The following is a 23,178-nucleotide window of genomic DNA, read 5'->3' as shown; positions in this document are numbered from 1 at the left end:
TAAAAACACTCTCTCTGAACCATTAATATACCTGCATGTGTCTGCTGGAGTAAAAACACTCTCTCTGAACCATTAATATACCTGCATGTGTCTGCTGGAGTAAAAACACACTCTCTGAACCATTAATATACATAGTTGTTGCATGTGTCTGCTGGAGTAAAAACACTCTCTCTGAACCATTAATAAACCTAGTTGTTGCATGTGTCTGCTGGAGTAAAAACACACTCTCTGAAACATTAATATACCTAGTTGTTGCATGTGTCTGCTGGAGTAAAAACACTCTTTTTGAACCATTAATATACATAGTTGTTGCATGTGTCTGCTGGAGTAAAAACACTCTTTTTGAACCATTAATATACATAGTTGTTGCATGTGTCTGCTGGAGTAAAAACACTCTTTTTGAACCATTAATATACATAGTTGTTGCATGTGTCTGCTGGAGTAAAAACACTCTTTTTGAACCATTAATATACATAGTTGTTGCATGTGTCTGCTGGAGTAAAAACACACTCTCTGAACCATTAATATACCTAGTTGTTGCATGTGTCTGCTGGAGTAAAAACACACTCTCTGAACCATTAATATACCTAGTTGTTGCATGTGTCTGCTGGAGTAAAAACACTCTCTCTGAACCATTAATATACCTAGTTGTTGCATGTGTCTGCTGGAGTAAAAACACTCTCTCTGAACCATTAATATACCTGCATGTGTCTGCTGGAGTAAAAACACACTCTCTGAACCATTAATATACCTAGTTGTTGCATGTGTCTGCTGGAGTAAAAACACTCTCTCTGAACCATTAATATACCTAGTTGTTGCATGTGTCTGCTGGAGTAAAAACACTCTTTTTGAACCATTAATATACCTGCATGTGTCTGCTGGAGTAAAAACACACTCTCTGAACCATTAATATACCTAGTTGTTGCATGTGTCTGCTGGAGTAAAAACACTCTCTCTGAACCATTAATATACATAGTTGTTGCATGTGTCTGCTGGAGTAAAAACACTCTTTTTGAACCATTAATATACATAGTTGTTGCATGTGTCTGTTGGAGTAAAAACACTCTCTCTGAACCATTAATATACATAGTTGTTGCATGTGTCTGCTGGAGTAAAAACACTCTTTTTGAACCATTAATATACATAGTTGTTGCATGTGTCTGCTGGAGTAACTATTGTACACCTTCCAGATGAGCTCACAGTCTAACACTGATCTGTGTAAATATTTTCTCTTGGTGTTTGCGTGTGCACATGTGCACGTGTGTGTGTAATTGCTGTCAGATTGCAGGCCCATAGTAACAGCACCACGGCTGTCTAACCGGCCTTACCCTCGTCATACTGTGACCTCTACAGTCAGTCGGTGAATATTTATCTAGTATTACAGACACACTTCACTGTTCTGTAACCCAGGGTGCATTTCTGTCTGGGTGTCAGCTTCACTGTCTGTTTCATAATGACCCTTTATCTGGATAAAGAGAGGGATAATTGTGTGTGTGTCCACGTGCGCATTCTGGCTCAGCTTCTTACAGACACAGTTAACCAAGACATCATAGCTATGTAATGGTATTTGTGCCACAAACGCTAAAACATAAGTATGGATTGCTGTTACACCTTGTCCATAGACCACTAACAGGCTAAGGAAACCAATATGTAACTTGGGAGAACTATCCCTTTAAATACACCCCCACCCACTTCAATGTCAGATTACATTCAATCAACAGGGCACTATGAGCAAGGTGGGGAGGGAGGAGAGTGTCGCTGTTTCCAAATCAAGTGTAGTAAATTGATCAAATCAGTCCTATTCTTTAACCTGGGGGGGCGACGGGGAGCGGGACAGCAGCTGTTGAACGCGTGTAAGATTAAAGCCATGTTCGTGTTCCGGTCGCACACCCCTGAGACAGACACACAATGGTCTCTCTCTTCCCCGACCCTCTTCCCCTCCCTCTCTTCCCCCTTTACAGGAGATGGAGAGAGGGAGAGCCTCTGCCTTTCAAAATTGATTCACAGGCCTTTTGTAGATCTCCAGAGTGGTTCTGAATGGGGTTGTAGATGAGAGCTGGGGGATAGAGACGTAGCCGGGATATATAGAGACGTAGCCGGGATATATAGAGACGTAGCCGGGATATATAGAGACGGAGCCGGGATATAGAGAGACGGAGCCGGGATATAGAGAGACGTAGCCGGGATATATAGAGACGTAGCCGGGATATATAGAGACGTAGCCGGGATATATAGAGACGTAGCCGGGATATATAGAGACGGAGCCGGGATATAGAGACGGAGCCGGGATATAGAGAGACGTAGCCGGGATATATAGAGACGTAGCCGGGATATATAGAGACGGAGCCGGGATATATAGAGACGTAGCCGGGATATATAGAGACGTAGCCGGGATATATAGAGACGGAGCCGGGATATAGAGAGATGTAGCCGGGATATATAGAGACAGAGCCGGGATATAGAGGCGTAGCCGGGATATATAGAGGCGTAGCCGGGATATATAGAGACGGAGCCGGGATATATAGAGACGGAGCCGGGATATACAGAGACGGAGCCGGGATATAGAGAGACGTAGCCGGGATATATAGAGACGGAGCCGGGATATATAGAGACGGAGCCGGGATATATAGAGGCGGAGCCGGGATATAGAGAGACGGAGCCGGGATATAGAGAGGCGTAGCAGGGATATATAGAGGCGTAGCCGGGATATAGAGAGGCGTAGCCGGGATATAGAGAGGCGTAGCCGGGATATAGAGATATAGACGGGCCGGGATATAGAGAGGCGTAGCCGGGATATAGAGACGAGCCGGGATATAGAGAGACAGAGCCGGGATATAGAGAGACGGAGCCGGGATATATAGAGACGGAGCCGGGATATAGAGAGACGGAGCCGGGATATAGAGACGGAGCCGGGATATATAGAGACGGAGCCGGGATATAGAGAGACGGAGCCGGGATATATAGAGACGGAGCCGGGATAGAGAGACGGAGCCGGGATATAGAGACGTAGCCGGGATATAGAGGCGTAGCCGGGATATAGAGACGAGCCGGGATATAGAGGCGTAGCCGGGATATATAGACGTAGCCGGGATATATAGAGACGTAGCCGGGATATAGAGGCGTAGCCGGGATATAGAGAGACGTAGCCGGGATATAGAGAGACGTAGCCGGGATATATAGACAGAGCCGGGATATATAGAGACGTAGCCGGGATATAGAGAGACGTAGCCGGGATATATAGAGACGTAGCCGGGATATATAGAGACGGAGCCGGGATATAGAGAGACGGAGCCGGGATATATAGAGACGGAGCCGGGATATAGAGAGACGGAGCCGGGATATAGAGACGTAGCCGGGATATAGAGACGTAGCCGGGATATAGAGACGTAGCCGGGATATAGAGACGTAGCCGGGATATAGAGACGTAGCCGGGATATATAGACAGAGCCGGGATATATAGAGACGTAGCCGGGATATAGAGACGTAGCCGGGATATATAGAGACGTAGCCGGGATATATAGAGACGTAGCCGGGATATATAGAGACGGAGCCGGGATATATAGAGACGGAGCCGGGATATAGAGAGACGTAGCCGGGATATATAGAGACGTAGCCGGGATATATAGAGACGGAGCCGGGATATAGAGAGACGTAGCCGGGATATAGAGAGACGGAGCCGGGATATAGAGAGACGGAGCCGGGATATATAGAGACGTAGCCGGGATATATAGAGACGTAGCCTGGATATATAGAGACGGAGCCGGGATATATAGAGACGTAGCCGGGATATATAGAGACGTAGCCGGGATATATAGAGACGGAGCCGGGATATAGAGAGACGTAGCCGGGATATAGAGAGACGGAGCCGGGATATACAGAGACGGAGCCGGGATATATAGAGACGTAGCCGGGATATATAGAGACGGAGCCGGGATATAGAGAGACGGAGCCGGGATATACAGAGACGGAGCCGGGATATAGAGAGACGTAGCCGGGATATATAGAGACGTAGCCGGGATATAGAGAGACGGAGCCGGGATATACAGAGACGGAGCCGGGATATAGAGAGACGGAGCCGGGATATAGAGAGACGGAGCCGGGATATAGAGAGACGTAGCCGGGATATAGAGAGACGTAGCCGGGATATAGAGACGTAGCCGGGATATATAGAGACGTAGCCGGGATATAGAGAGACGGAGCCGGGATATACAGAGACGGAGCCGGGATATAGAGAGACGTAGCCGGGATATAGAGAGACGGAGCCGGGATATAGAGAGACGTAGCCGGGATATAGAGACGTAGCCGGGATATAGAGAGACAGAGCCGGGATATAGAGAGACGTAGCCGGGATATATAGAGACAGAGCCGGGATATATAGAGACGGAGCCGGGATATATAGAGACGTAGCCGGGATATAGAGACGTAGCCGGGATATAGAGACGTAGCCGGGATATAGAGACGTAGCCGGGATATAGAGACGTAGCCGGGATATATAGACAGAGCCAGGATATATAGAGACGTAGCCGGGATATAGAGACGTAGCCGGGATATATAGAGACGGAGTCGGGATATAGAGAGACGGAGTCGGGATATAGAGAGACAGAGCCGGGATATATAGAGACAGAGCCGGGATATAGAGACGTAGCCGGGATATATAGAGACAGAGCCGGGATATAGAGAGACGTAGCCGGGATATATAGAGACAGAGCCGGGATATACAGAGACGGAGCCGGGATATACAGAGACGGAGCCGGGATATAGAGAGACGTAGCCGGGATATATAGAGACGTAGCCGGGATATATAGAGACGTAGCCGGGATATAGAGACGTAGCCGGGATATATAGAGACGTAGCCGGGATATAGAGAGACGTAGCCGGGATATATAGAGACAGAGCCGGGATATAGAGAGACAGAGCCGGGATATAGAGAGACGTAGCCGGGATATAGAGAGACGTAGCCGGGATAGAGAGACGTAGCCGGGATATAGAGACGTAGCCGGGATATATAGAGACGTAGCCGGGATATATAGAGACAGAGCCGGGATATAGAGAGACGTAGCCGGGATATATAGAGACGGAGCCGGGATATATAGAGACGGAGCCGGGATATATAGAGACGGAGCCGGGATATATAGAGACGGAGCCGGGATATATAGAGACGGAGCCGGGATATATAGAGACGTAGCCGGGATATATAGAGACGGAGCCGGGATATAGAGAGACAGAGCCGGGATATATAGAGACAGAGCCGGGATATAGAGACGTAGCCGGGATATAGAGAGACGTAGCCGGGATATATAGAGACAGAGCCGGGATATAGAGAGACGTAGCCGGGATATAGAGAGACGTAGCCGGGATATAGAGACGTAGCCGGGATATATAGAGACGTAGCCGGGATATATAGAGACGTAGCCGGGATATAGAGACGTAGCCGGGATATATAGAGACGGAGCCGGGATATAGAGAGACGTAGCAGGGATATATAGAGACAGAGCCGGGATATATAGAGACGGAGCCGGGATATAGAGAGACGTAGCCGGGATATAGAGAGACGGAGCCGGGATATAGAGACGTAGCCGGGATATATAGAGACGTAGCCGGGATATAGAGACGTAGCCGGGATATATAGAGACGGAGCCGGGATATAGAGAGACGGAGCCGGGATATAGAGAGACGTAGCCGGGATATATAGAGACGGAGCCGGGATATATAGAGACGGAGCCGGGATATAGAGAGACGTAGCCGGGATATAGAGAGACGGAGCCGGGATATATAGAGACGTAGCCGGGATATAGAGAGACGTAGCCGGGATATAGAGAGACGGAGCCGGGATATAGAGAGACGTAGCCGGGATATATAGAGACGTAGCCGGGATATATAGAGACGGAGCCGGGATATAGAGAGACGTAGCCGGGATATAGAGAGACGGAGCCGGGATATAGAGACGTAGCCGGGATATATAGAGACGTAGCCGGGATATAGAGACGTAGCCGGGATATATAGAGACGGAGCCGGGATATAGAGAGACGTAGCCGGGATATAGAGAGACGTAGCCGGGATATAGAGAGACGTAGCCGGGATATAGAGAGACGGAGCCGGGATATAGAGAGACGTAGCCGGGATATATAGAGACGTAGCCGGGATATAGAGAGACGTAGCCGGGATATAGAGAGACGGAGCCGGGATATATAGAGACGGAGCCGGGATATACTACACCTACTATAAAGGCTATACCTGGGTCAGTACAGTAAACAGGGCTATACCTACACCTACTATAAAGGCTGTACCTGGGTCAGTACAGTAAACAGGGCTCTAATGGGGCTATACCTACACCTACTATAAAGGCTGTACCTGGGTCAGTACAGTAAACAGGGCTCTAATGGGGCTATACCTACACCTACTATAAAGGCTGTACCTGGGTCAGTACAGTAAACAGGGCTCTAATGGGGCTATACCTACACCTACTATAAAGGCTGTACCTGGGTCAGTACAGTAAACAGGGCTCTAATGGGGCTATACCTACACCTACTATAAAGGCTGTACCTGGGTCAGTACAGTAAACAGGGCTCTAATGGGGCTATACCTACACCTACTATAAAGGCTGTACCTGGGTCAGTACAGTAAACAGGGCTCTAATGGGGCTATACCTACACCTACTATAAAGGCTGTACCTGGGTCAGTACAGTAAACAGGGCTCTAATGGGGCTATACCTACACCTACTATAAAGGCTGTACCTGGGTCAGTACAGTAAACAGGGCTCTAATGGGGCTATACCTACACCTACTATAAAGGCTGTACCTGGGTCAGTACAGTAAACAGGGCTCTAATGGGGCTATACCTACACCTACTATAAAGGCTGTACCTGGGTCAGTACAGTAAACAGGGCTCTAATGGGGCTATACCTACACCTACTATAAAGGCTGTACCTGGGTCAGTACAGTAAACAGGGCTCTAATGGGGCTATACCTACACCTACTATAAAGGCTGTACCTGGGTCAGTACAGTAAACAGGGCTATACCTACACCTACTATAAAGGCTGTACCTGGGTCAGTACAGTAAACAGGGCTCTAATGGGGCTATACCTACACCTACTATAAAGGCTGTACCTGGGTCAGTACAGTAAACAGGGCTCTAATGGGGCTATACCTACACCTACTATAAAGGCTGTATCTGGGTCAGTACAGTAAACAGGGCTCTAATGGGGCTATACCTACACCTACTATAAAGGCTGTACCTGGGTCAGTACAGTAAACAGGGCTATACCTACACCTACTATAAAGGCTGTACCTGATGGAGTAGGTGTCTTGTGGAAGGGCCGATGATTAGGGGCTGTGAAATGAATGGTGAAGTTAATAGGACACTGAATGACGCTCTAGAATAAGGGCTGTAATCGGGTCAGGGGAGAATACAGGCCTCTGATGGAACTATATTTGAAAGGCTGTGCCTGGGTCAGTTGACTACAGAGCACTCAGAAGGGGTGCATTGCTACATCTGCATTGCTTGCTTTTTGGAGTTTTAGGCTGGGTTTCTGTATAAGCACTTTGGAACATCTGCTGATGTATAAATACATTTGATTTGGGGTTGAGCAAAATACAAAAAGGCTTTTCCTGAGTCAGTGAAACACACAGGACTCAGATGGAGCTGTGTAGTAAAGGCTGAGTCAGTGAAACACACAGGGCTCAGATGGAGCTGTGTAGTAAAGGCTGAGTCAGTGAAGCACACAGGACTCAGATGGAGCTGTGTAGTAAAGGCTGAGTCAGTGAAGCACACAGGGCTCAGATGGAGCTGTGTAGTAAAGGCTGAGTCAGTGAAGCACACAGGGCTCTGATGGAGCTGTGTAGTAAAGGCTGAGTCAGTGAAGCACACAGGGCTCAGATGGAGCTGTGTAGTAAAGGCTGAATCAGTTGAGAACACAGGACTCAGATGGAGCTGTGTAGTAAAGGCTGAATCAGTTGAGAACACAGGGCTCAGATGGAGCTGTGTAGTAAAGGCTGAATCAGTTGAGAACACAGGACTCAGATGGAGCTGTGTAGTAAAGGCTGAATCAGTTGAGAACACAGGGCTCTGATGGAGCTGTGTAGTAAAGGCTGAATCAGTTGAGAACACAGGACTCAGATGGAGCTGTGTAGTAAAGGCTGAATCAGTTGAGAACACAGGGCTCTGATGGAGCTGTGTAGTAAAGGCTGAATCAGTTGAGAACACAGGGCTCTGATGGAGCTGTGTAGTAAAGGCTGAATCAGTTGAGAACACAGGGCTCAGATGGAGCTGTGTAGTAAAGGCTGAGTCAGTGAAGCACACAGGGCTCTGATGGAGCTGTGTAGTAAAGGCTGAATCAGTTGAGAACACAGGACTCAGATGGAGCTGTGTAGTAAAGGCTGAATCAGTTGAGAACACAGGGCTCAGATGGAGCTGTGTAGTAAAGGCTGAATCAGTTGAGAGGACTCAGATGGAGCTGTGTAGTAAAGGCTGAGTCAGTGAAGCACACAGGGCTCTGATGGAGCTGTGTAGTAAAGGCTGAATCAGTTGAGAACACAGGACTCAGATGGAGCTGTGTAGTAAAGGCTGAATCAGTTGAGAACACAGGGCTCAGATGGAGCTGTGTAGTAAAGGCTGAATCAGTTGAGAACACAGGACTCAGATGGAGCTGTGTAGTAAAGGCTGAATCAGTTGAGAACACAGGGCTCTGATGGAGCTGTGTAGTAAAGGCTGAATCAGTTGAGAACACAGGGCTCAGATGGAGCTGTGTAGTAAAGGCTGAATCAGTTGAGAACACAGGACTCAGATGGAGCTGTGTAGTAAAGGCTGAATCAGTTGAGAACACAGGGCTCTGATGGAGCTGTGTAGTAAAGGCTGAATCAGTTGAGAACACAGGACTCAGATGGAGCTGTGTAGTAAAGGCTGAATCAGTTGAGAACACAGGGCTCTGATGGAGCTGTGTAGTAAAGGCTGAATCAGTTGAGAACACAGGGCTCTGATGGAGCTGTGTAGTAAAGGCTGAATCAGTTGAGAACACAGGACTCAGATGGAGCTGTGTAGTAAAGGCTGAATCAGTTGAGAACACAGGACTCAGATGGAGCTGTGTAGTAAAGGCTGAATCAGTTGAGAACACAGGACTCAGATGGAGCTGTGTAGTAAAGGCTGAATCAGTTGAGAACACAGGGCTCAGATGGAGCTGTGTAGTAAAGGCTGAATCAGTTGAGAACACAGGGCTCAGATGGAGCTGTGTAGTAAAGGCTGAATCAGTTGAGAACACAGGGCTCAGATGGAGCTGTGTAGTCAGTTGAAACAGGGCTGAATCAGTTGAGAACACAGGGCTCAGATGGAGCTGTGTAGTAAAGGCTGAATCAGTTGAGAACACAGGGCTCAGATGGAGCTGTGTAGTAAAGGCTGAATCAGTTGAGAACACAGGGCTCAGATGGAGCTGTGTAGTAAAGGCTGAATCAGTTGAGAACACGGGGCTCTGATGGGGTGAAGGGGAGTGAATAATGAGACTCTGAAGTTGCTCTAGATTCTAGAATAAGTACTGATTCTGAGTCAGTGACATACACAGTGTTCATATGGATCTATGTTGTCAGGGCTGCACCTGAGTCAGAGAAGATAATAAGAATCTGTAGGGGAAATAAGTATAAAGACTGTGCCTGGGTCAGATGACTATATTGAAGTCTTAATGAACAGATGCATAAGGGCAGTGGAGTGAATAGGACTCTGAAGTCGCTCTACAATAAAGGTTGTACCTTGGTCAGTTGCCTATATAGAACTCGGTAGAGCAAATTTGTAAAGGCTGTACCTGAGTCAGTGGAATAGACGCGGAAGCTCTTGTCCCAGAAGCCACAGAGCAGGATGAAGCGGTTGTCTGCGGTGATGATGAAACACTGAGAGTGGATGTGAATGCTCTGGTCCAACAGGTCTGTGATCTGACGACGGTGGGTCCCCACGTTACTGGCTGGAGAGGAGAAGGAGAGGAGGAGGGAGGTGGAAGGATGAGGGGGGAGGAGAAGGAGGGAGAGGGAGAGGGAGGAGGGAGGGGGATGGGGAGGGAGAGGGGGGTGGAGAGAAGGAGGGAGGGGGACGGGGGAGGGAGAGAGAGGGGGACGGGGGAGGGAGAGAGAGAGGGGGACGGGGAGGGAGAGAGAGAGGGGGACAGGAGGGAGAGAGAGAGGGGGACAGGAGGGGAGAGAGAGAGGGGGACAGGAGGGAGAGAGAGAGGGGGAGCAGGAGGAAGGGGGAGGGAGAGAGGGATGGAGAGAGGGAGGGGGGATGGGGAGGGAGAGAGGGAGGGGGATGGGGAGGGAGAGAGGGAGGGGGATGGGGAGGGAGGGGGATGGGGAGGGAGAGAGGGAGGGGGGATGGGGAGGGAGAGAGGGAGGGGGATGGGGAGGGAGAGAGGGAGGGGGATGGGGGGGGAGGGAGGGAGGAGGATGGGGAGGGAGAGAGGGAGGGATGGTGGAGGGAGAGAGGGGTAGGGAGGGATTGTGGAGGGAGAGAGGGGTAGGGAGAGAGGGGACAGGGGGAGGTGAGGAAGAGGATAGAAATGCAGACAGATGTAATTCATTAAGTAAAGCATATAAGTCTGAGGAAAAATGTATTGTATAAAATCTGATTGTTTTCCTTTACGATATTGCCGCGTTAATCGTTTTCACAAAGACATCAGACCATTACTGGAGCTACCGCACGTTGGTCGCCACGGCAGCAGCACCACCATTTTGATTTGTGAGGGAATACATAAAACATCTAGGACGTGGCGTTTATAAGGGTTTCACATTTTCCACTGGGCCTAAGAGTTTGAGTAACGATGAGCGTGCATATTCTCTCTCCCCAGAAGGAGAAGAGACTTGCAATAGCTAAGAAGAGGAGAGGAGCCACGCATAGTCAGGACAACATAAATTAAATCCACTTTGGCCCCTTATCGCTGAGATGGAGGTTTGTGTGTGTGTGTGTGTGTGTGTGTGTGAGAGTGAGTGAGTGAGTGAGTGAGTGAGTGAGTGAGAGAGTGAGAGGGTGAGAGAGTGAGAGGGTGAGAGAGTGGGAGAGTGGGAGAGAGAGAGAGAGAGAGAGAGAGAGAGAGAGAGAAGACAAAAGAAATAACAGACTAAAACAAAGGCAGAGCCATGTCTGTTTTGGACTGATGCATTTCCTTGGCATTGCAGACGTAGCCATCTATCATGAAGTGCTTTGCAGTCGGTTAGATATTAAGATATGCTGCGCCAGTTTCCCGGACAAAGATTAAGTCGAATCCTAAATCATTATCAATATTTTTTAGTCCAGGACTAGACTTAATCTGTGTCCAGGGAACAAACAGGCACATTAGGTTCTAGACTTCTGTAACTTAATCCTCCCTTTCTCTCAGGCTCTCTTTCTCTCTCTTCTGCTCTAACTCACGATGAACAGGTGAGGGTCCGGCCCAGGCATCCCTGACAGAGACCAGCACGCCATGTCTGACGAATACTTCAACCAATTATCAACATTTCCCCCCGCCCCGGCCGCCCCGCCAGCCAAATACAATTTACTGTGTTTAAACTGAAGCTCCTTGTGGAATGTGAGAAGTATAAATACATAAATGACACGTTAAGAAAATATCCCCTCACCACACGCATGATACATGTGATGTGGAGCGTGGGCTGGTGCTGAAAAATGACAAAACAGAGCTGTGAGTGAGTGGCAGAGATAGAATCGGCCGTGCATTCCGAGTGTGACAAAAAAAACATTTTTAAAAGTAGAGGGGCTTTTTGTTTTATTCAAAAATGGTTGAATGGCCTCAGACATATGCATGAACATCTATGAAAGTGCCCATGTTCACGAGTGCAACTAGAGGCGAAAAAAACCCTACATCACCTTTACTCCACACACAGAAACGCAAACAAAGCTTTCCCTCGACCTCCATTTGGCAAATCTGACCGTAATTCTATCCCCCTTGTTCTTGCTTGCAAGCAAAAACTCAAACAGGAAGTACCAGTGACGCGCTTAATGCAGAAGTTGTTCCGATGAAGCGGATTCTAAGCTACAGGCCTGTTTCGCTAGCACAGACTGGAATATGTTCCAGTAGGAGTTTACATTTACATTTAAGTCATTTAGCAGACACTCTTATCCAGAGCGACTTACAAATTGGTGAATTCACCTTCTGACCACATCAGTCACATCAGTAATTAGTGTATAGAGGCAAGCAACACTGAACCATGCATGAGAGCCATAGCCAATGTGAGTAAGACCTTAAAAAGGTTCATTAACACTCAAGGCCACAGGGCCAGACGGACTACCAGAACGCATACTCAGATCTGACAAGTGTCTTCACTGACATTTTCAACCTCTCCCGGGCCCAGTCTGTAATACCTACATGTTTCAAGAAGACGGCCATAGTCCCTGTGCCTAAGATCACCATAGTAACCTGTATAAATGACTATTGCCCCATAGGACTCACATCTGTAGCCCTGAAATGCTTTGAAAGGCTGGTCATGGCTCACATCAACACCATCATCCCAGACCCCCTGGACCCACTCCAATTCACACCCCAACAGATCCACAGATGATGCTCTCTCTATTGGACTCCACACTGCCCTTTTCCACCTGGACAAGATGAACACTTATGTGATAGTGCTGTTCATTGACGACAGCTCAGCGTTAAACACCATAGTGCCCTCCAAGCTCATCACTAAGCTAAGAACCCTGGAACCGAACACTGGATCCTGGACTTCCTGACGGGCCGTCCCAGTTGGTGAGTTTGCCAACGACACAACATTGGTAGGTCTGATCACAGACTATGATCAGACAGCCTACAGGGAGGTGGTCAGAGACTTAGCAGTGTGGTGCCAGAACAACAACCTCTCCCTCAACGTCAGTAAGACCAAGGAACCGATCGTAGACTACAGGAAATGGAGGGACGTGCACGCCCCCATTCACATGGACGGGGCTGCAGTGGAGCAGGTCGAGAGCTTCAAGTCCCTCTGTGCTCACATCACTAAGTATCTGTTCGCTGCTCTGGCCCCCCAATGGTGGAACAAACTCCCTCACGACGCCAGGACAGCGGAGTCAATCACCACCTTCCGGAGACACCTGAAACCCCACCTCTTCAAGGAATACCTAGGATAGGATAAGTAATCCTTCTCACCACCCCCCCTTAATGATTTAGATGCACTATTGTAAAGTGGCTGTTCCACTGGATGTCAGAAGGTGAATTCACCAATTTGTAAGTCGCTCTGGATAAGAGCGTCTGCTAAATGACTTAAATGTAAATGTTAAATGTATCTATCATGGTCCGCACATGGGGGGGGGGAACAACACCTCTTCCCCCTCAGGATGATGAAAAGATTTGGCATGGGTCCCCACATTCTCAAAAACTTCTACAGCTGCACCATTGAGAGCATCTTGACTGGCTGCATCACAACTTGGTACGGCATATGCTTGGCATCCGACCACACGGCTCTACAGAGGGTAGTGCCGATGGCCCAGTCCATCACTGGGGCCGAGCTCCCTGCCATCCAGGGCCTCTATACCAGGCGGTGTCAGAGGAAGGCCCTAAAAATGGTCAAAGTCTCCAACCACCCAAGTCATAGCATGCTCTCTCTGCTACCGCACAGCAAGCGGTACCAATGTACCAAGTCTGGAACCAACAGGAACCTGAACAGCTTCTCTCCCCAAGCCATAAGACCGTTAAATAGTAATCAATAACTACCTGGACTATCTGCATTGACCCTTTTTGCACCAGCTCTTTTGTCTCATCACATACACTGTTGTTACTGTTTACTGTCACTTTATTCATAGTTATATGTAGATATCTACCTCAATTACCTCGTACCCCTACATATCAACTGGTACTGTTTACTGTCACTTTATTCATAGTTATATGTAGATATCTACCTCAATTACCACGTACCCCTGCACAACAGGTTATTGGATTTATTATTACGGGTTTTTACTATTCTGTTATTTCTCTATTTTCTTTCTCTCTACATTGTTGGGAAGGGCCCGGAAGTAAACATTTCACTAGTCCACACCTGTTGTTTACAAAGCAAATCAAATTAGATTTGATACGACACACACACAGTATATAAAAAAAGAGGGTCATAAAAGGGGAGAAATGGATCTGGATGGAGATGAGCAGCTGGGAATGACATTTTAACTAGACAACCGTTAGAGGAAACGTGTGTTTGGACGAGAGAGAGAACGAGACAGAGAGTGAAGAAAAGGAGAGAGAACATTTGCGAGGTCAATAGAGCAACCAGAGAGCAACAGATTGAGGAAGAATGAGAGAAAACAAGGGGAGAGAGAGAACAATAAAGGAGAGAGAGAAAGAGCTCTGTCTCTGACCACTCTCTCCCAGACAGTGTATCCTATACATTACTAGAGCTCTGTCTCTGACCACTCTCTCCCAGACAGTGTATCCTATACATCACTAGAGCTCTGTCTCTGACCACTCTCTCCCAGACAGTGTATCCCATACATCACTAGAGCTCTGTCTCTGACCACTCTCTCCCAGACAGTGTATCCCATACATCACTAGAGCTCTGTCTCTGACCACTCTCTCCCAGACAGTGTATCCTATACATCACTAGAGCTCTGTCTCTGACCACTCTCTCCCAGACAGTGTATCCTATACATCACTAGAGCTCTGTCTCTGACCACTCTCTCCCAGACAGTGTATCCTATACATCACTAGAGCTCTGTCTCTGACCACTCTCTCCCAGACAGTGTATCCTATACATCACTAGAGCTCTGTCTCTGACCACTCTCTCCCAGACAGTGTATCCTATACATCACTAGAGCTCTGTCTCTGAGCTCTGTCCACTCTCTCCCAGACAGTGTATCCTATACATCACTAGAGCTCTGTCTCTGACCACTCTCTCCCAGACAGTGTATCCTATACATCACTAGAGCTCTGTCTCTGACCACTCTCTCCCAGACAGTGTATCCTATACATCACTAGAGCTCTGTCTCTGACCACTCTCTCCCAGACAGTGTATCCTATACATCACTAGAGCTCTGTCTCTGACCACTCTCTCCCAGACAGTGTATCCTATACATCACTAGAGCTCTGTCTCTGACCACTCTCTCCCAGACAGTGTATCCTATACATTACTAGAGCTCTGTCTCTGACCACTCTCTCCCAGACAGTGTATCCTATACATCACTAGAGCTCTGTCTCTGACCACTCTCTCCCAGACAGTGTATCCTATACATCACTAGAGCTCTGTCTCTGACCACTCTCTCCCAGACAGTGTATCCTATACATCACTAGAGCTCTGTCTCTGACCACTCTCTCCCAGACAGTGTATCCTATACATCACTAGAGCTCTGTCTCTGACCACTCTCTCCCAGACAGTGTATCCTATACATCACTAGAGCTCTGTCTCTGACCACTCTCTCCCAGACAGTGTATCCTATACATCACTAGAGCTCTGTCTCTGACCACTCTCTCCCAGACAGTGTATCCTATACATCACTAGAGCTCTGTCTCTGACCACTCTCTCCCAGACAGTGTATCCTATACATCACTAGAGCTCTGTCTCTGACCACTCTCTCCCAGACAGTGTATCCTATACATTACTAGAGCTCTGTCTCTGACCACTCTCTCCCAGACAGTGTATCCTATACATCACTAGAGCTCTGTCTCTGACCACTCTCTCCCAGACAGTGTATCCTATACATGACTAGAGCTCTGTCTCTGACCACTCTCTCCCAGACAGTGTATCCTATACATCACTAGAGCTCTGTCTCTGACCACTCTCTCCCAGACAGTGTATCCTATACATCACTAGAGCTCTGTCTCTGACCACTCTCTCCCAGACAGTGTATCCTATACATCACTAGAGCTCTGTCTCTGACCACTCTCTCCCAGACAGTGTATCCTATACATCACTAGAGCTCTGTCTCTGACCACTCTCTCCCAGACAGTGTATCCTATACATCACTAGAGCTCTGTCTCTGACCACTCTCTCCCAGACAGTGTATCCTATACATCACTAACGCTCCACTCCCCTGCTCGCCTCCTCATCAACAAGTCGTGAGTGATGAGAGGCACCCATATTGTCCTGACATCCGCCCGCCGCGCATTCTCAATCACACATTATTACCGCATTCATATTCATTTATACTGACACAGATCCTTTCCCCGCTCAAATTAAACCAGAGAGAGAGAGAGTAAGAAAAACTGTGAGAGAGAGAAAGAGAGAGATGGCGAGAGAGAGGGATAGAGGAGAGGGGGAGAGGTTGATGATGAAATACCAGTCCAGGCCACAGCTCATTGCATTCCAATTTGCATGCAAATGGTTTAGCAGAGGAGAGAGCAGAGTGGAGGATTTATTTCAGGGGATGAGAGGACGGGGGGGGGGGGGGGGGGCTGTTGGTGGGCAGAGGCTGGGGAACAACAGCAAGCTACTGGCCAGGGACACTGCTTTGGGCCATCACAATGAATCCCAGAGACACACACAGACAGAGAGACACACACGTTTGAGCACACACACCAACATACAAACACACACACACACGTTTGAGCACACACACCAACATACAAACACACACACACAAGTGGCATACCTATCAGGGGGTCTATTTCCACGGGCAGTTGGTACTGCTGGTCCTGCACGGAGGAGCCTTGATGACCTGAGAGAGAGAGATAGGAGGAGAGAGAGAGACAAAAAGAGAGGTGTGGGAGAAAGGAATGAGTGGGATGCAGAAAGAAGGATGTGTTTAATATCAGTGATTTGGCCCTGTGGAGTACTTTGGCTTCTGTTCCATATGGGAGATGCTAAAATGTAATTTGCCACACTCAAAGCCTATTGTCCCCCAGAGCGCTCTCACAAGAGTTACATTTAGCTGTAAAACCGTTTTTTTGTGGCTCCAAATAGACTCTGATAATACAAAGTAATACATAACCAAGTTTATAACAGAATATCGTGAATCCTGACATCTGAACATCCTCAAATAATACAGATTTGTACCATAAACATGTTCAAATAACACTAATATCACAATTCAAGATCTAACCACAAACAATATCACATGAAATCCACTCATCAAAACAAAATGAGATCTACAAATCTTCATTGTCTTTGAGTTTCATAACGTCAGACTTCATCCCATATCCCCTTCCCTGTTATTCCACAGCAGGGTTGATGTTGAATAAATAAACCATGAGGAGTGAGGTCTTGATGCATCGAAGAGGAAGGGAAACGCTGGCAGAGTGCACGTGTCACATTTGATCCTGCCTTTTAGGAGGAACCGCTCAACTGTCTCAGAAATCAACGTCCTGTCCTGGGAAGATGAGAGACAAGCCCATTGGCTGCTCTCGTTGAGATACACAGATAAATACTGACTGAAGGCCTTTGGATACGATGCTTTGTGTGGACAAACGTGTTGTGCTCCAAAACTCTCTACTCTGTGTACCGGTCCTTGACGTGCTCCATGAAATCAGACTTGATTTAAAAAAATAGTACATCCTTGATATCTCATATCCTACATAGGAGTTGTATTTCAATTAATTGGTTAAATGTACATTTCAAGCCATAGGGTGGCACACAATTGTCCCAGCGTCATCCGGGTTAGGGGAGGATTTGGCCGGGGTAGGCCAAAAAATAAATAATCCTGCTGACCTCTACAAGCTAATCCTACTTTAGACTCCATTTCCTACAATCCCCCTCTTACCGGCAAGGCCGTGCCACTTGTTGACGGCGAAGAGGCGGTTGGCGGTGACGGTGATGATGGCGGGCGCGGCGAGGCCCGGCTGGGTGTTGGCGGCCACGTGGGCCACAGGAGAGTTGCTGGGGAACTTTAGCACCATGATGACATCCTGTTGCATCTGCTCCGTGAACATCAACGGGCTCTGCAGGAGGACATACTGGTGGTGATGGACAGATCAACGGACGGATGGACGGAAGGAGGGAGAGGAGGATGGATAGATCCACAGACGAAGAGCAGGAGTGAGCGAGGGATGGAGCAGCGGAGGAGAAGAGGGAACAGCAGGAGCAGCAGCATGCAGAAAAGAGAGAGAGTGAAAGCGAGAGAGAGGGGGGGAGGGAGGAGAGGGACAGAGAGAAAGTTAGCTGGGAAGCTAGCATGGAGTTGCAGCACTCAGAGGCCAAGCTATAGAAAGGGAAGGAGGCCAGCTGGAGAAAAGCTATAGATAGGGAAGGAGGCCAGCTGGAGAAAAGCTACCGATAGGGAAGGAGGCCAGCTGGAGAAAAGCTACAGATAGGGAAGGAGGCCAGCTGGAGAGAAAGCAGATAAATACAGATAGGGAAGGAGGCCAGCTGGAGGGAAAAGCTACAGATAGGGAAGGAGGCCAGCTGGAGAAAAGCTACAGATAGGGAAGGAGGCCAGCTGGAGAAAAGCTACAGATAGGGAAGGAGGCCAGCTGGAGAAAACAGAGGGAATAGGAAGGAGGCCAGCTGGAATTAAAGCTATAAATAGGGAAGGAGGCCAGCTGGAGGGAAAAGCTATAGATAGGGAAGGAGGCCAGCTGGAGAAAAGCTACAGATAGGGAAGGAGGCCAGCTGGAGAAAAGCTACAGATAGGGAAGGAGGCCAGCTGGAGAAAAGCTATAGATAGGGAAGGAGGCCAGCTGGAGAAAAGCTATAGATAGGGAAGGAGGCCAGCTGTAGAAAAGCTATAGATAGGGAAGGAGGCCAGCTGGAGAAAAGCTATAGATAGGGAAGGAGGCCAGCTGTAGAAAAGCTATAGATAGGGAAGGAGGCCAGCTGGGAAAAGCTACAGATAGGGAAGGAGGCCAGCTGGAGAAAAGCTACAGATAGGGAAGGAGGCCAGCTGGAGAAAGGCCAGCTACAGATAGGGAAGGAGGGAAAAGCTACAGATAGGGAAGGAGGCCAGCTGGAGAAAAGCTACAGATAGGGAAGGAGGCCAGCTGGAGAGAAGCTATAAATAGGGAAGGAGGCCAGCTGGAGAAAGGGAGCTATGGAGATAGGGAAGGAGGCCAGCTGGAGAAAAGAGAAGGGAAGGAGGCCAGCTGGAGAAAAGCTACAGATAGGGAAGGAGGCCAGCTGGAGAAAAGCTATAGATAGGGAAGGAGGCCAGCTGGAGAAAAGCTATAGATAGGGAAGGAGGCCAGCTGCTGGAGAAAAGCTATAGATAGGGAAGGAGGCCAGCTGGAGAAAAGCTATAGATAGGGAAGGAGGCCAGCTGTAGAAAAGCTATAGATAGGGAAGGAGGCCAGCTGGAGAAAAGCTATAGATAGGGAAGGAGGCCAGCTGGAGAAAAGCTACAGATAGGGAAGGAGGCCAGCTGGAGAAAAGCTACAGATAGGGAAGGAGGCCAGCTGGAGAAAAGCTACAGATAGGGAAGGAGGCCAGCTGGAGAAAAGCTACAGATAGGGAAGGAGGCCAGCTGGAGAAAAGCTATAAATAGGGAAGGAGGCCAGCTGGAGGGAAGCTATAAATAGGGAAGGAGGCCAGCTGGAGAAAAGCTATAGAAAGGGAAGGAGGCCAGCTGGAGAAAAGCTATAGAAAGGGAAGGAGGCCAGCTGGAGAAAAGCTACAGATAGGGAAGGAGGCCAGCTGGAGAAAAGCTATAGAAAGGGAAGGAGGCCAGCTGGAGAAAAGCTACAGATAGGGAAGGAGGCCAGCTGGAGAAAAGCTATAGAAAGGGAAGGAGGCCAGCTGGAGAAAAGCTGAGGTACTAAAAACAGAGTACCATTATTCACATGACAAGATCGATTAGAAGTCAGGGCAAGAAAAACAGACACTAGAAAACTATTTCTTAAAGACAAAGTTTGTGTCAATACTAAGGAAGAACCAACAAGCCAGTATTAAAACGGAAGACAAACAAACGAACAAACCAAACGTAAGAGGAGAAAAATCCACAGGATTGGTATAGTGTATAGTGTGTGTGTGAAATACCCTTGCAGACCAAAACCCCTCTGTGGAACACCCCATGTTAACAGTGTTACAGTGCTCCCTCCCAAACACTCTATTAAAAGTGGCTGTTATGCCCATACAGATAGAGGACTCATCTTTGTATCTGTGTTACATTATGGCGTCTGTGATTGGTTATAGCCATCTATAGTGCTCTAACTATCTCTATGGTAATGCCTCATCAAATGTGGCACCATTAATAACCTGTCCGTGAGGGCTGCTGGGTACTGGAGTCCTCCTCAAGTCTGACATTCTAGAACATCTGTGATGAATCAAGAGGCTACTAGCAGTTACTTGTACTGAACCTCTAAATATAAGGACTTGTGTACATGCCAGACATTATTTATCTATCTTCTCACAAAAAAAAGTCAACATTCTTCCTTAAAACTCTCAGACTTCGCTCAGTTCTCTTCAGGAAATGTTCTTTAACATGACAATGGTCAGAAGTGAACTTGATACTTTTATCATGGGTAACAATCAGTCGCCACAAACGGTCAAATAAAAGTCCCATTTTGTATTTATCTTCATATAAGATTTGACATTTGTTCCTGCCAAGCTTCGTCAAGACACCGACACGCACTTTAAACCATGTGAGTTCACTTCTATTGATAAGAGTTGGTTTACTGGTTTGGCTCACACACATTATTCATCTTGCGTCCCAAATGGCACCCTATTCCCTCTACATAGTGCACTCCTTCTGATCAGGGTTCTGGTCAATAAAAGTGCACTCCACATGAAATAGGGTGCCATTTGTTCAGTCTGAGGAGTCATTTGCAGGATGATTGTAGTGAGCTGGGGAACATACTATACATGCTTAATGTCAGAGGCACACTGAGTTAAATCTCTGTTGTTTTAACAGGCTACTAGAATACTTTGACAACGTCATTACTGAAAACCAACATGGGGACATGTCAGGACTGGAATCTGACACCACACTACACTCAGACAGGGGGACATGTCAGGACTGGAGTCTGACACCACACTACACTCAGACAGGGGGACATGTCAGGACTGGAGTCTGACACCACACTAAACTCAGACAGGGGGACATGTCAGGACTGGAGCCTGACACCACACTACACTCAGATGGGGGGACATGTCAGGACTGGAATCTGACACCACACTAACCTCAGACAGGGGGACATGTCAGGACTGGAGTCTGACACCACACTAACCTCAGACAGGGGGACATGTCAGGACTGGAGTCTGACACCACACTAACCTCAGACAGGGGGACATGTCAGGACTGGAGTCTGACACCACACTAACCTCAGACAGGAGGACATGTCAGGACTGGAGTCTGACACCACACTACACTCAGACATGGGGACATGTCAGGACTGGAGGACATCAGACAGGGGGGACTGGAGTCTGACACCACACTACACTCAGACAGGGGACATGTCAGGACTGGAGTCTGACACCACACTAACCTCAGACAGGGGGACATGTCAGGACTGGAGTCTGACACCACACTACACTCAGACAGGGGGGGGACATGTCAGGACTGGAGTCTGACACCACACTACACTCAGACAGGGGGACATGTCAGGACTGGAGTCTGACACCACACTACACTCAGACAGGGGGACATGTCAGGACTGGAGTCTGACACCACACACTCAGACAGGGGGACATGTCAGGACAGTCTGACACCACACTACACTCAGACAGGGGGACATGTCAGGACTGGAGTCTGAGTCTGACACACTACACTCAGACAGGGGGACATGTCAGGACTGGAGTCACTCAGACAGACACAGGACTGGAGTCTGACACCACACTACACTCAGACAGGGGACATGTCAGGACTGGAGTCTGACACCACACTAACCTCAGACAGGGGGACATGTCAGGAGTCTGACACCACACTAACCTCAGACAGGGGAGTCTGACACCACACTAACTCAGACAGGGGGACATGTCAGGAGTCTGACACCACACTACACTCAGACAGGGGACATGTCAGGACTGGAGTCTGACACCACACTACACTCAGACAGGGGGACATGTCAGGACATGTCAGGGAGTCTGACACCACACTACACTCAGACAGGGGGACATGTCAGGACTGGAATGTGACACCACTACACTCAGACAGGGGGACATGTCAGGACTGGAGTCTGACACCACACTAGGGGGACCTCAGACAGGGGGACATGTCAGGACTGGAATCTGACACCACACTAACCTCAGACAGGGGGACATGTCAGGACTGGAGTCTGACACCACACTAACCTCAGACAGGGGGACATGTCAGGACTGGAGACTGACACCACACTAACCTCAGACAGGAGGACATGTCAGGACTGGAGTCTGACACCACACTACACTCAGACAGGGGGACATGTCAGGACTGGAGCTCTGACACCACACTACACTCAGACAGGGGGACATGTCAGGACTGGAGTCTGACACCACACTACACTCAGACAGGGGGACATGTCAGGACTGGAGTCTGACACCACACTAACACTCAGACAGGGGGACATGTCAGGACTGGAGTCTGACACCACACTACACTCAGACAGGGGGACATGTCAGGACTGGAGTCTGACACCACACATAACCTACACTCAGACAGGGGGACATGTCAGGACTGGAGTCTGACACCACACTACACTCAGACAGGGGGACATGTCAGGACTGGAGTCTGACACCACACTACACTCAGACAGGGGGACATGTCAGGACTGGAGTCTGACACCACACTACACTCAGACAGGGGGACATGTCAGGACTGGAGTCTGACACCACACTCAGACAGGGGGACCTCAGACAGGGGGACATGTCAGGACTGGAGTCTGACACCACACTAACCTCAGACAGGGGGACATGTCAGGACTGGAGTCTGACACCACACTGCACTCAGACAGGGGGACATGTCAGGACTGGAGCCTGACACCACACTACACTCAGACAGGGGGACATGTCAGGACTGGAGTCTGACACCACACTAAACTCAGACGTGGGGAGGGATGGAAAACAAAGGTGGAGAAGGACACAGCAAAGAGAGGTGTAAAGAGATTAATGGGGGTGAGTCAGAGAGAGAGAGAGAGAGAGAGAGAGAGAAAGAGGAAGAGAGAGGGAGAGAGAAAGAGGGAAAGTGAGAGAGAGAGGAAGAGCGAGGGAGAGGAAGAGCAAGAGAGAGAGCGAGAGAGCGAGGGAGAGGAAGAGCAAGAGAGAGAGCGAGAGAGAGGGAAAGAAAGAGAGCGAGAGAGAAAGAAAGGAGAGAGAGAAGGAAAGAAGTCCCTCATCTGCTGCTGGTGTGAATGGAAAGAGGAAGGCACTGAACATCAGTCTGTCTAGGACACGTCAAA

General features: G+C 48.6%; 1 protein-coding gene across 4 annotated transcripts in view; it reads right to left on the bottom strand.

Annotated features, from left to right (window-relative positions):
- Positions 1 to 23,178, bottom strand: part of LOC135506995 (lipopolysaccharide-responsive and beige-like anchor protein) — a 373,235-nt gene that overhangs the window by 25,919 nt on the left and 324,138 nt on the right. For all 4 annotated transcript variants that reach the window (XM_064926445.1, XM_064926448.1, XM_064926447.1 and 1 more), the window contains 3 exons: positions 17,637 to 17,814; positions 16,530 to 16,595; positions 9,790 to 9,945 (listed from right to left, as the gene is read on the bottom strand). In XM_064926445.1, the coding sequence (XP_064782517.1) occupies positions 9,790 to 9,945; positions 16,530 to 16,595; positions 17,637 to 17,814 (400 nt within the window). The remainder of the gene's footprint in view (positions 1 to 9,789; positions 9,946 to 16,529; positions 16,596 to 17,636; positions 17,815 to 23,178) is intronic.

Source organism: Oncorhynchus masou, chromosome 20, assembly GCF_036934945.1.
Source record: "Oncorhynchus masou masou isolate Uvic2021 chromosome 20, UVic_Omas_1.1, whole genome shotgun sequence".
NCBI lineage: Eukaryota > Metazoa > Chordata > Actinopteri > Salmoniformes > Salmonidae > Oncorhynchus > Oncorhynchus masou.
The sequence above is the reverse complement of the archived record's forward strand: the minus strand, read 5'-3'. Positions and strand labels throughout refer to the sequence as shown.